Below are 15,170 nucleotides of genomic sequence, written 5' to 3'. Positions count from 1 at the left end.
CCCAGACATTTATTAAAATTGTGGGAAAGCAGAGATGGTAGCATGTGCTGGACCCATGCGGGACCCATGCGGCGAACCTGGGATGGTAGTAAGATGGTCATACAATATTACTGCAGTTGCATATGCCAGACAATTACGTACATGACATGTACGTAATTGTCTGGCATATTACTGCAATACCAAGACACTGGCCCGGGAATAGGACAATATTAACTGCATGATTATGTTAAGAGACCCAGTGTACATGCATTTCCCCCAAATCTGGAGACAGAATCATGTTCTGGATCATTGGAGAGATCATTGGAGTGATGTCTGTAGACTTAACAACTGCTTGACATCCTTGGTAGCTAAAATGATTAGATATATTTGGAGTTCATCAATCATGTTCCTCCCTCCTTGAGCAGAATAGTATAGCCTATGATGTATTACTTGGAGCATGCAACTGAGTATTCTAGTACATTCAATCATTGGTGCTGACTGTGGGAAAACTTGTGTGAATAAAAAGCTTTCAAGGCAAGAACTAAGGCAGTGTTGCAAATATCCAAAGCAGACACTTGACTTCAAGTGACATGCTTCAACTCCCACCTTCCAACATAAGGTTAAAGATGCAATTTGTCTGCTGTAGGCAATCATTGAAAGGTCAAACCACCTGCCATGTTTGCTTGACGACTCAACCAGTCTATTTATGAAAGGACAAAAACTGTAGGACAAAAATACAATAGAGATGCTTTGTATGACCATCTTACTATCATCACCATCAATTAACTATCCAATATGTGTAATATGACAACCCTAGTTGACTATCTGTGCAGTATAGTACAGTGGATTGTGTACATAGCCTTTATTGATGTAAACCAGCTCCTTACCTTCTTGTGATCTTATGCATCTATGCTTTTTCTAAAATGTGTTTTCTTTTCCTTTCCTAACACCAGGGGAGCCTCCCCTCCTAAATGTTGTTGTTTGGTACCTGTACTGTAGCAATGACAATAAAGTCCATTCCATTCCAAAAGGAAATTGACTTGCTATGTACAGTAAACAATTTCCCTATCTTGTGTCAAGTCTTAACTCTGCTAACAATCTCCTTCTTCTGTTTTGGACCTGCAGTCACAGAAAAAGAGGTACAGCAATGGTAAGTTTCTCTCATTGTCTCACCTAACTGTTTCCACATCTTTCAAACAGTACATATTGTTCATTCTGCGTCATCAGCATGACATGAGTCAGGTAGCAGCAGGTCAAAATAGTCTCTTATAAGAGAAAATATTCTCTTAATAGAACTTAATGGCATTCTGTCTGTGTTGCATCTACCATACTGTCATTCTGGAACGCTATGTAAATACCACCAGAACTATTTTGATGTCCCTGCAACCTTCCATTTGAGGCAGCGTTGCCATGGACACCCAACCCATTGCACCATGTTTTCTTACCAGGTTGGAAATGGAAAAGAGAAATCAGCAAGCAAACAAAGAGACCCTATTGGCCTCAACAGCTTTCCCAACTAATTCTCCTGAATTTAATTGTGAGGCCCACATCTTCCTTAGGAAGAGACGTTAAAACGGAGGTCTTGACATTCATAAGATACTATGGGGCCCTATTATGCACTTCTTAACTTGCCGTCTTAAGTGTTAATTAAGACGCACCGCCAGGTTAAGACCTACCCCCACCCTTATTATGCGCTTCATACGCGCTACTGCTATTATGCAGGTGTCGATAGGCGCCCACACATAAGACGTAAAACTCCCGTGCATATATTGCTCATTGTGGGAGTGTTCATGTGTTAATGAAGTGCACTAGGCGCCCCTGCTATTATGCGATCTGACTTTGCTCCTATCGCTAAGAAGTGGTTTGAAAAGTTCTTAAGTTTAGACTTCATGCACGTTTTGAAACACGAGCGCGCCTCCGCGGTTTGCGCATGCATGTGGGCACACATGAACACGCACGTGGCTCCACGGCAAGACGTCAATTACGGTCACAGTATAAATGCTTTATTTCAGAAGGGAGAGGCAGAGAAGCGCGCTGACCTCCTTCTCAGGACTTCCATAATAGCATAGCGCTAATGACTCAACGCAGCCGGTTCTTAAAGGGAATGGCACCTGGCACGCTGATTGGGTTGATTGAGAAGACGCCCAAAACACACCCATGACTAATTTCTTTGCTTAGCGCCGGGTTTTAGGCGCCCACTACAGCACGCATAATAGCAAAGTGGCCTTGACCACGCCTCCACGTCTTAAGTTTAGATCTACCGCCTCGTCTTATTGATGAAGTGCATAATAGGGCCCTGTGGCTCTTATGGTGAGTAGAGGGGAATAAAGCTTTTTCATCTTTTCATACTGCCATGGCCTCCTACTCTATGAAACCGTTCTTGCGAAAAAAAATAGCTGTCAGCAGATGCCACACATCAATGGCAGATGGGCTGAGTTACCCTCATACAATGGAAGGTGCTGTGAGAGCTGGTGGAAGGCTCAATATGAAAGCAATCCATCATTGCCCGCCCTATGTGGGTTGAACTTGTTGGTCAGGCCCTGTGCCCAGACTCTCAGAGTGTTGGCGTAGGTGGCAGGCCTCATCTATGCATGGGCCAGGTCCCTCAGCAGAACCTGCTGGCACAGTACCCTCCTGCCTCAGGCCTGCGTTGGCACCAGTGCCCCTGGCAGACATGCCCCGCTGGCCCAGAGCCAATGGGCCACACTCTGGCTGTTGCCATGGATGGATTAACTCACTAAGTTCCATAGGATTCCGGAACATTCACCACTTAGAGTACCAAGTGTTTTATGTGGTATTTGCATAACAACTACTTAATATTTTATGCATTTTTGGTGAATAAAGTCACCCTTGGCACTCTAGAATGTTGACAATTAAATGGGTACATTTATTCACTAAATTAGTTAAAAGCCCAGCTCAGACACATAGCCTAGACACAAGGTCAGTTTCGTATGATTGAGGATTGTTGAGAGCTGTAGGCTTGTATCGCCCCAATGAAGTGCAAAACTCTGTTCACACTGTTTCCGAATTTTTTCTCTGACATTGCCGAGATGCCACTTGGAGGTGTGCCTTCTTGGCGACACAGTCTAGGTGTAAGCTAGTGTGACATTCTCTAGTCATAAAAGTCACAGGGAAAATGTGCATAACATATAGCTGCTTATTATTCTGGTCGCATCACCCAACAGAAGATGACTAATTTCCAACCATTTTTGTCGCACTTTGTTGCTAGATGCGTGAACACTCAATGAGACTTGCAGACGAAGGCAAGACTTTTCCAGTGTGATCCTGCTATCTTATCTTATATCATATCATCTGCATTTTTCCACCTCAGGAACATTGCCCGCATCCAACCCTCCCTGTCCTTTTCCACTGCTGAAACATTCATCCATGCCCTCATAACTTCCCGACTTGACTACTGCAACAGCATCCTCGACGGTTTGCCTAATAACATCCTAAACAAATTCCAATATGTCCAGAACTCTGCTGCCCGTCTGCTCACCGCCGTGACCACATCACCCCTGTCCTCCAAAACCTACACTGGCTCCTGGTCAATTACAGGATCCAATTCAAAATCCTAATCACCACTTACAAAGCCATCAACAATCTGGCCCCCTCCTACCTTGCCGACCTCGTCTCCCTCCACACCCCCTCCCGTTGCCTCAGCCGCAACCCCGTCCCTCTGGAACTCCCTCCCCAACCACATCAGACAGGCCATCACCCTGCCAACATTTAAACAGGCCCTCAAAACCCACCTCTTCAAGCTTGCCTTCACCAGTTAACCCTCTCCCCCTCCCCTTCCCATGTGTCCCCAGAACTACAGTACCTTTCGTTCTGTTAAAGGAAATGTATGGCCAGACTCATGGGTCCAAAACTCAAGGATCTGTTTCATCAAATCTTTTTGAAGCATAGTATAGCATTTGATACTTGGCGTGGTGACAATCTATTCATTATCTACTCATTTATGGGATACATGTATCTTCCCTGTATCGTTAACTTATGGCCACATACCACTAAGTTGATAATCATGAGTCTATGTCTGATTTGTAATGTAGGATTTCTCTTTTTCTGTAGAGGTCAGTGTGTGTGGAACAACAACTGGCTATTAGCTAATTACCTCAATACCATTTTTCACTGTGTTTTCCTTTGAATAATGACCATAATGATCATGTATTATGATAATTATTCATTTGACACACTTTGAGTGCAACAGATTTGATAAGCCTTTAGAAAAGCTGATAGATAGCTTAGAAATTAACCTTGTTTCCTACTGTAGAGTTTTTAAGAGCTAATGATAAGTAAGATGTTTGACATTTTCTAACAACATTTTTAGTATAGAAAAGTATTACTTGCGGATAAGAATGAGAATTAGAAAAAACAGTTTATTCATGTATCTTCGAAGAGCTTTGAAATATGATAGTGTGGAGGAAATGTATCATTGTGTATTTCTCGTAAACAACATAAAAAGTTGCATGCACTCACAGATCTAACAGCTATTTTCTGGGTTGGTCTCAGGTGAAGTTACTCATCACGTGAAGCTACAACCACATTAGCACTTTACCCTAGTTGCATATTAAAGGAGTATATTCTGTAGCAATTCTGTGTACACTATCACCCTCAAATATAAGAGCCTACTGCACTGGCTTGGAGTTGGTTACTGAGAGTTGACCACAGTCATGTTTACTTCATGCCCTGACTGCATCAGGCTGAGCCAGACTCTGAGGTGACAGTGAGTAGGTTCTTCATTTATTTCCCCCCCCGATTAAGATTATCATTGTATGCTTGTGCTCTTTCAGATATGGCCTCTTCACACAATATCTACATATTTTTGCATATTTTAATATTTTCTGATATTTTCCGAGTCTTTGTTTGTCATGAGTGGTAACAGACCCTTTATGACTTGTTTCTCATTTCCTTCCTGTCTTTCTCCCTCCAATCCCTAGTGAGCATCTGTACTAAATGTATGTCTCATGATAGAAGATTTATAACATTTTCTTTATTTATTTATTTTTACCTCAGGTGCATTTTCATCTACTGTTTTGATATACTGCATCATTACATAATGCTTCCGTTCCAGTTGACAAGCATCTCATCTATGAATGCTATTGTTTAGCAGCTGTTTAGCAGCCGGAAATTGTTGATCTTATCCAAGCACCCTCTCTCTCTCTCTCTCTCTCTCTCTCTCTCTCTCTCTCTCTCTCTCTCTCTCTCTCTCTCTCTCTCTCTCTCTCTCTCTCTCTCTCTCTCTCTCTCTCTCTCTCTCTCTCTGTGGAGTCAGTGAATCATCACACCACTCACCTCTCACTTCGTCTTTCTCTTCATTCCTCCTCTCTTCCCTGGTCATTCCCTCATGTTCTTTTCCCCACCTGTTCTACACCTCTCCCCTCTCCCCCCCTCCTCCCTATTTTAGTTTAGTTCATTGAAATACATGCATACAGTATATACAATAAATTACAATATACTGAAAGAATAACATTGATTCAAATACTGTAGGTGAGGTAGGAAACCCGACATGGGTTGTATTAAAACCTCACGAGACCTTAACATTTCAAATCTAATTTAAGTGATTAAAAAAAAAAGACTTAAGCTATTTCATTTGTGATATATAGAAAAAAAGGAAAGAAACAAACTACAAGTAAGTACAGGAACATACAGTCATGTGAAAAAACAGACACCCGATGAAAGATTTTGTTATTTTAATATGGACATATCAATATTTGATCTTGTTTCAAACAATATATATAGATAAAGATGATGCAATTGAACCAAAAACAATGAACATGTAGATTCAAAATCATTTATTTAACAAAAAATGAATAAAGATGCCAATTCCTTGGTATTGCCCCCTTTGGCTGAAAATACCATAATTAGATGTTTACTATAACTTTTCCCACTCCTCCATGCAGAATTCTTTCAGCTGTGTAATGATTGATGGGTTTCTAACATGCACAGCCTGTTTCAAATCACCCGATAATAGGATTAAGATCCGGGCTTTGACTTTTGAGCCATTCCTTGATGGATTTACTGGAATGTTTTGGGTCATTGTCATGTTGCATGGTCCCCATCCAGCTTAAATCTTTGGACAGATGGTCTCACATTTTCCTCAAGCACCCTCTGATACGATACAAAATTCATAGTGGATTCTATGATGGTGAGCTGGCTAGGCCCTGCTACAGCAAAGCAGCCCCAAACCATGACATTTCCACCTCCATGCTTCACAGTTGGTACGAGCTTCTTGTGCTCAAATGTTGTCTTTGGACTATGCCAAACATGTCTTCTGTTACTGTACCCAAATAATTCAACTTTAGAGTCATCTGTCCAAAGCTCATTGTTCCAGAAGTCCTGCAGCAAGGGTTTCCTCCTTGTACACCTCCCAAAAAAATCAAACTTGTGCTGATGGTGATACCACTCACTTCAACAATCAAGAGCAAACCAAACTAAATGTCTGAGATTTAAATAAGACAGGCTCCTCCAAAATCCTCTCTAACAATGTTCTAATCTTTACACCTGATGGTAGTGCAATTGATGCAAATTTTAGGCATTTTATGTTGTAATAAATGTGGGGGTGTCCTAACCTTTTCCTCACAAGAAAATTGCTTTTCTATTAATTACATTTTACAATGTTTTAAATAAATGTTTGCAGTTTTACTTGTTTAGTTATATTACCTCTATTTCTCAATATTGTTAAAATGAAGATCACATGTCCATGTTTAAATATGTTGAAAAAGACAAAGGTTTTCATGGGATGTCCTATCTTTTTCACATGAATGTAGGTATTTAATTACGTCTCTCCATCCTTCTCTCCCACTCACTGCAGGTATAAAGGTTTCATTAAGGACTGCCCCAGTGGTCAGTTGGACTCAGCTGGCTTCCAGAAGATCTACAAGCAGTTCTTCCCTTTCGGTGATCCCACCAAGTTTGCCACCTTCGTCTTCAACGTCTTTGACGAGAACAAGGTAACTGGTTGTCCACAGTAAAGCCACAAATGACCAATGGCCTTAGTTCACATTTCTATGAGGTCTTTGAGATTGAGGTCCCTACACGTGTGCATGATTGGTACAATGAAATGTTTATTGCGAGCTACCTCTCAACAGTGCAGTGAAATACAAGGACAGGAATAAAATAAATAGAGTAATACCAATACAATATAATAATAACAATACTGTACAATATACAGTGAAACAGTCAAACAATACTTTAGTTGTAGCCTTGGAATGGTGAAACACATACAGATAAATAGTATAAATATAGCAGCAATGCTGGAAGTGTGGGCGGCTGTGGCGCAGGAGGTAGAACTGCAGTCTAATGATCGCAAGGTTGGCAGATCGGCGGTTCAAGCCCCGGCTGGCCACATGTCTAAATGTCCTTGGGCAAGGCACTGAACCCCAAATTGCTCCCAGTGAGCGGGCCGGCGCCTTGCATGGTAGCTTTCTGCCATTGGTGTGTGAATGAGAGGCTGTTGTAAAGCGCTCTGGATAAGGGTGCTATATACAGTATGTGCAGTGCAGTCCATTTACTGTGTGTTGAGTGCAAACTGTCTCCAGTGCAGGTAAGCAGCAGATAGTGCTGAATCAAGGTGTGTGTGTGTGTGTGCGTGTGTGTGTGTGTGTGTGTGTGTGTGTGTGTGTGTGTGTGCATCTTTGGAAAGTTTGTTTGTGCAAATGTTTATCTGTCCATGAAGTCAAGATGAGACTGGGAAGCTGTTATTTCCTACTTAGCATTCACGCACACACACACGCTCACACTTAGGTCATGTTCTCACATGAAAGTTGTTTGTAACCGAAGCGAAACCACCCTTTTCAAGCGGAGCATCCAAACAAGTGTTTGCTCCGGGGGTTACTTCGAATGCGCGTTCTCACAGTTCCAAACGACACAGAGCAAAGCAAACTTTATCCTAGGGGGTGTTCTCACTAGAACATTTGCTTCACTTGAAACGGAGTTTAGGATAAAGTTTGCTTTGCTCTGCTGCGTCGTTTGGAGCTGTGAGAACGCGCATTCGAAGTAACTCCCGGAGCAAATATCCGTCGGATGCTCCGCTTGAAAAGGGTGGTTTCGCTTCGGTTAGAAACGACGCATCCATCACTTTGCTTCGCTTCGCTTTTGGCGAGAACGCTGCCCGACGCAGTCCATAGGAAAACAACAGCGCACACGTGTTGATCTGGATAAGAGCGGAACAACGGGCAATTCTAGTTTTTTCTGACCAATCAACTACCACGTCTGTTGCTTCGATTGCGTATGTTACTTCGTTTACATGAAGGACTGTGAGAACGCGAATCAGAGAAATAATTTATGCAACAATGTTGCGAACTCATCCACTTGCTCCGGGTCTCGATTCGGACTTTCATGTGAGAACATGACCCTAAACTCCGTTTCAAGTGAAGCAAATGTTCTAGTGAGAACACCCCCTTACACTCACAGGCACAAAAGAACCAAATTGATGATTCATGATTTTCCTCTGAGGAAGAGAAACATCAGTAAACCAATTTGCACCCTTCCCTTCCCTTGGCTTAGTGCATTGGCTAATGTGCCGGGCTTCTCTGTCCACAGTCATTTCTATTTGAAACCAACTCCTTTTACCCTGCTGTCTTTCCAGAGCCATGTCAGAGATTAGATTGAATGGAAATGGCCAGGCCCTCTCTCTTTCTCTTGTGAAGAAAATGTCCTTCCGTCTCCTGTGAAAAGAATCTGGTTCTCCCGTCTTTGCCGTTGGATGGTTTCTGTGTGTTTGTCTCTCTGTCTCTCTCTCCATGGGACACTTTCTTTATCTCTCATTCCCCCCCCCCCCCACTCACTGTCATTTCTACTCCTGCCATTCTTTCTCACTTTGTTTGTGTATCTCTCCCTCCCTCCCCTTTATCTATGTATTGCTCTATCTTTCGCTGTCTTCTCTCTCTTTCTATAGGATGGACGTATTGAGTTCGCTGAGTTTATCCAGGCCTTGTCAGTCACCTCTAGGGGCACACTGGACGAGAAGCTCCGATGTAAGATGGACAGAACACACACACAGCACCTCACTGTGAACTTTGACTTAATGTAGCCATACTGTCTCCATAATCTCTTTTATTTAGGAGGAATTATTTCTTACCACATTAATTAGGCCCCACAGTTTTTCCTAGTCAGGTCAGATAAGAGAAAAATGCAGGGCTCTTCCTATTGTACAGAGTTTGAGTAGGTAACAGAGATAATGTTAAGGAGAATGTTGAGCTACTAGATCAACTTTACACATGTACATGCACTTTCACACACACACACACACACACACACACACACACACACACACACACACACACACACACACACAGACACAGACACAGACACAGACACAGACACAGACAGACAGACAGACAGACAGACAGACACACACACACACACACACACACACACACACACACACACACACACACACCCTTCGGGGCTTTTGCAGGATTTGATTTACTGGTGACAGTTGTTTATGTGTTGATTGGTGTTGAGGGGGTGTAAAGAATCATTTTAATCACTGTAAAAATGTGTGTAGAAATAAATACTGTGTGTACTGTATACACTACCAGTCCACCATTCTACCATACGAGCCATAGGAACGGGAGTCACACATTTAGCTGTTTTTCATGGCTGTTGCAGGGGCTTTCAAGCTTTACGATCTGGATAACGACGGCTACATAACACGGGACGAAATGCTGAACATTGTGGATGCAATATACCAGATGGTGGTAAATTCCTCCGTCTGTTTTCACTATCAAATATTTATACCAGTTAATAATCATTTGCATAATTGAGGTGACAGAGACAGAGCATCATAATCAATATTTAAATGTGAAAGTATCTTGCCGTTGTTGAGTGAGTCATACCCTGCGCCTCAACTCTCCATCCTTTTCCCTAAGTATCCAATTTTATACAGTTATCTAAACCCCCCCCTGCACAGATTTAATAATTATTACATTACATTCATTGATGTAAGGATTGGTGTAAGCATGAGCTGTTTCACCATTCCTATGCTTTTACTGTAAATATGGGTAGGGAAGTGTATCATTCAGTGAAAAGTATGGAGAATTAGAATGCAATATTGTGACTGGATTGGCACATCTAGTCTATTTAGAATGTTACAGGCACAGTATTTTGTTACTACATGCACTATTTAGCAGTATGAAAGATGAGACCTTGGTATTTAGACAATAAAGACACATTCTGTAATTTCCTGCAGGTAATTGCTCATGTTGATACTGTTGGTCGTATCTCTCATATGACCCGTATGTGTGTTTGTGTGTGTGTGTGTGTGTGTGTGTGTGTGTGTGTGTGTCTGTGTGTGTGTGTGTGAGTCTGTGTGATTTTAGGGGAACACAGTGGAGCTGCCTGAGGAAGAGAACACACCAGCGAAGAGAGTGGACCGCATTTTTGCCATGATGGACAAGGTAACCCGGACCAGGCTTGTGTAAACTCTCTGTGTCTTGCATTGATCTCTCTCATAAATACACACAGATCTCTATCACAAACACACACAGATCTCTCTCATAAACACACACAGGTAGGGACAAAGTAAGAAACGCTATACATTCCACATTCCACATTCCACACACACACACACACACACACACACACACACACACACACACACTCGCGTGCACGCGCACACACACGCGCACACAGACAGACAGACAGACCTTGAGAATCAAGGACCCCAATTGAAATAAGCCAGTGGCTTTCTTGGGTTTTTATCCTGTTAGTTGACCTTGTATGTAATATGTACTTTCATGTACCTACTTCTGCAAATCTTCTAATAAAGTTTTCAATCAATCAAAAACAGACACACACACACACACACACACACACACACACACACACACACACACACACATTAACATTCAGTTCCAAATGGGTTTTCTCTCCCAGCTTCCCATTGACCATTTATCCTTGGATACTAATAGACAATATCTTAAAAAGCCAAGAACCCACTGTCGAAAAAGGCATTATCTTTGATATTCGGTGTAGATTTGCAGTCTGAGTATTATAGTGCCCTCCTCTGGTTTGATAATTAAACTGCATTTCCCTTGTACATTTTATACACAATGATTCATTGTTGATTCCAATGTACGTATGCGACTTGTTTTCCAGAATTCTGATGGTGTGCTGACCCTGCAGGAGTTCCAGGAGGGCTCCAAAGCAGACCCCTCCATTGTCCAGGCTCTATCACTGTATGATGGCCTGGTGTAGCAGTCACCAAATCTCCCTACAGTGAGTAGTGCCTCTAAGTCTCTGAAAACACTAATGCTAGGGGGTATGGTACATAATCTAAACGTTCTGCATACATCAGAATCAAGCGTTTCTTGGTAGTAGTGAAAGTCTGGTGCTTTTAGTGCTAATATTGGATACATTGATCTCCATTTGTGGTTAGATGCTCAATTTAGCTGTTGGTTACAGGTGCTAGGTAAACAAACTCACACTTTGTCCCTGTTCAGAAACTGATTGCAGTGAACAAATCACCAAAGTTATTTCATGATTTTGGTGAACTACCACTTTATGTGTCTAACTGTGTAGAAATTGTGGAGAAATATGTAATTACTATTTTGAACCCAACATATTAGACTGATTAGACTCTTAATTAAACCGTTTTCTACTCTTTTTCTATTCATTTCTCTCTATTCTTCCCACCATTCCACAGTTCTCCATGATGGACTGTCGATTACTGTCCCATCAGTGTGTTGTCTGAGAGCAGGACACCACTGCCTGTCACGCCTTCCCATGCCTGGCCAGCCAATCAGCTGTGGAGCAGGAAATGATGAGAGCTGGCAAGGGTGGGCCTCTGCTGTCAATCACTCATCGCCATGGTCTCCAGGATTATTAGAACAAACATTAAACAAACTACAAGCTTGATCACCTTCACAGAAACTGCAATGTGGTTGCAGACCTGCTTGCTAGAACATTTTCTGAGAAACAAAATAAAATGAAAAGAAGTACTTTTCCATTTAAGGATGAAAGACCAGTTGAACTGATCACCATGGAATAATCTTTGTGCTGTGGACCATGGATCATGGAACCAAGCAGGCACCATCTTTGTTATATTTTCTGTGTTACTGAGCATCAATGCATTATGGGACAGACTAAAATAAACTGCTACTGAGGACATAAACAGACATATGGACATATGCTCTGGTCTATGGAATGCTGGGTCAATTTATTTAGTCCTTATTTATTTTAAGTATTTATTATATATTTATTTATTTTTGTTTTATGGAGTGTTGCCAAATGACATAGGAAGGACAGTACATTAAACACAAAAATGTGTTTACCCAAGAACAAGAAACGGTCGATTAACCATCTCATACTTCTTCAGCATAATATATTATACAGTAGTTAACTGCAAAACAGGCCTGTCTGGGGATGTGCATAATAAACAGATTTTATTCGAGAAATCATGTGTTCAACCAGAGCTGGACAAAACACGTAGGCTATTTGAAATGGTTTCAAATGTGAACAACTTGATGTGTGCTTGATTTAACTTGGCAGGTGCAATGGAAGCAATGTCATATTGGTATGGAGATACCTGCAAAAAGGTTCAACAAAGCAAAATGTTTTATATATGATCACTTTCTTAATTATACATTTGAATCTTGCTTTACAGTTCTGTTCTGTACAAATGTACATTTGTGTTTTAGCAGTTCGGTCTCAGCTGTAGGGCTTTGAGAATCATAAATGTATTCCTGTACTGTAAAGCACATCTAACAGCAATTAACCACCAAAACCAGGAGTTAGCGGCTACATTGTTTAATTATAAATTAACAGGTGCCTTCAATTTCAACTAGTGCTACAGACTGATAGCACAGATAATGAACGGCCCTGATGACCTGAACCAAAGATTGGCTAAAATATTCTGAGAAGAGTTGAAGGGAAGTTTATGCCAGTGGACTAATATATGATTTAGTGCAAAACAAAAGGTGCTGAAGAACGACCGAACGTGACGAAGCACGTGCGACACATGCTCATTTCAACAATAAAATAAAAGATCAAGATTTACATCTAAGGTTGGTCATGACTCATGGTCATTCAAGATTGTGATTTTAGAACATATCCTTATCACACCTGAACACTTGTGTTACCTCTGTATACCTATAGGGTTTTGCTTGCTAGGGCTGTGTTGAGGCTCGCTTGAGACCCTTGTCTGATCCTGGTTTCAGTGGGGCCAAGAAAGTTTGAAAAGTCTGTACGTAAATATACTTTTAATATAATATAATATTACAAACATTCCAAACTTTTTTTCATTCATGTAAAGCGCAAGTTGAAGATGATATGGTGAATTTGTAATCCTAGAAGAATTGCATTTGCTGAAATTGGATACAATTCAGTTTTTACATTTACAATGGTCATTTTACTTTTTGGTTCATATTTTATGTATGGGCTTATTTACGATTGTAATTACATTGGTTGAACCTTTTTGCAGGTAAGTGTAGTCTCAAGTGCAAAGGTCGCACGCAAGGCAAGCTAAAGTAAGCACACCGTATGGTATACCAAATAATCAAAACCATTTCAAAATATTTTTTCCAGAGCTGCTTTCAATCTAAAATATGATTACATTTTAATATTGAGTATTATTACATGCTATGTAATAATATCCCATGTATTAGCCGCCAAGTAGGGATCTGATAGGAGGGAAGGACGTCGCACCTCTTATTTAATTGTGAATATTTAACAATAGTGGCACTGTTGCCTGCTGCCAAACTATTAAAATAAATAGAGCCCTAGAAGCTTCCGCCTCTTGTCTGAAACTTGCTATAATCAGTGTCTTTATATTCTATGATCACTGGATATTTGTACAGTCATGCAATGTGAAAGTATTTATTAAGCTTTAAATATGAATAGCCTACAGGAAAGACAGATCATTGGTGGAATGATGGAGTATGGACATTAAGTGAACATTGTTTCTCTTGATTATAACCTGGGAAATCAGAATATAGATGGCTTTGCAAATGCCTTCAAATACATTATTAATTACATAGCTATATTATTTTTTAACAACTAATGAGGTAGTTAAATGCTATTTTGCCACACACTCTTAGTAACATAGAGTTATTTAGCTTGTCCCATTTAGGAGAGCCCTATAAAAAAAATGTTTTGTTTCACGTTGAAATCTTTCCACAGAGAGTTTTTAACATGGCATCAAAAGTGGCAATTTGAAGGGTTCTATTAGCCTATAAGCCCTTTTCTAAGAGTGTAATAATCACCACTTTTCTTTTTTTACTGAAGCCCAGTCCAGTCCAGTATGCCATACAGCTTCTTTTTTGTAGCAGCTTGTAAATATGTTGTACAATTACTTTGCTGCTATTTCCTCTTCTTAAACAGCTTATTTCTCTCCTTCTCTCCCTATAATGGACATCATTATTTTAATGACTATGCAGTTTGATAATGACGAGGACATAATTGTGTTATTCCATTATGACTTCAGAAGTTAAATGATTAGCCTATATTTTTTTCCTGCACACAAATTGTCCTTCTTCACAAAGATCATTTCAAATGCTTTCAAGAGTTGAAAGAAAGCCAATTAACATTGATGGCTTCTGAAAGCAGTGTTCGGAGACCAGATAAAAGGCAGAAATCAAGTAAGGTTATAAGTCCCTCTCAGTAATTTTGTTAAATTGTGGGACACCAACTAAAACATGGTTTTGAGGTAGTTCTCTGCCAGGGTGAAAGTGTTTGAAAGCCACATTAATGCAAGGCTATTAAAGCTTTGCTCAGCTGCATTATACAGGCTTACGTATAGTATAGCCTATATTGACTAAACTGTTGAGATATTACATTTAATTTTTTACTTGCAATTTACATGTTTACATCTCACTTCTGTTGTATTTCACAGGTATTTTGAGCCATTAATTAATAATAACAGATTGTTGCAAATTGCACAGATTTGTAATTCAGTATTTTCCCATAATGCACCAGAGAAAATCCAATGCATGTGGCATGTCTAATGAATGAAATATATTTAGAATTCACTATTTGCATCAATACTGTTGATTTATTTTTATATAATTTAATTAGGGGGTTGTCAAAATTGCCTTGCAATTGTCACAGCATTTATGGACATTATGCCTATGCTGTAAAAAAGAGAAAGAATCAACTGTTTTAAAGTTGTCAGTTATTAATGCTCATTGGTGACAATAAAAAGCATTTAATTCATTCTGTCTGAAATTGGACTCAAAGCCACCTTTCAT

At 40.5% G+C, this 15,170-nt stretch overlaps 1 protein-coding gene across 1 annotated transcript in view; it reads left to right on the top strand.

Annotated features, from left to right (window-relative positions):
* Positions 1-11,181, top strand: part of ncs1a (neuronal calcium sensor 1a) — a gene marked incomplete at both ends in the record, with an annotated part of 18,398 nt that extends 7,217 nt beyond the window's left edge. The window contains 6 exons of the mRNA XM_080530354.1: positions 1,105-1,129; positions 6,794-6,932; positions 8,879-8,957; positions 9,595-9,683; positions 10,305-10,382; positions 11,083-11,181. Coding sequence (XP_080386480.1) covers positions 1,105-1,129; positions 6,794-6,932; positions 8,879-8,957; positions 9,595-9,683; positions 10,305-10,382; positions 11,083-11,181 — 509 coding nt within the window. The remainder of the gene's footprint in view (positions 1-1,104; positions 1,130-6,793; positions 6,933-8,878; positions 8,958-9,594; positions 9,684-10,304; positions 10,383-11,082) is intronic.
* Positions 11,182-15,170: the final 3,989 nt, after the last annotated feature.

Source organism: Nansenia antarctica, assembly GCF_963989245.1.
Source record: "Nansenia antarctica genome assembly, chromosome: 4".
In the NCBI taxonomy this organism is placed as follows: domain Eukaryota; kingdom Metazoa; phylum Chordata; class Actinopteri; order Argentiniformes; family Microstomatidae; genus Nansenia; species Nansenia antarctica.
Note: the sequence above shows the minus strand (reverse complement) of the source record. Positions and strands in the feature narration are given on the sequence as shown.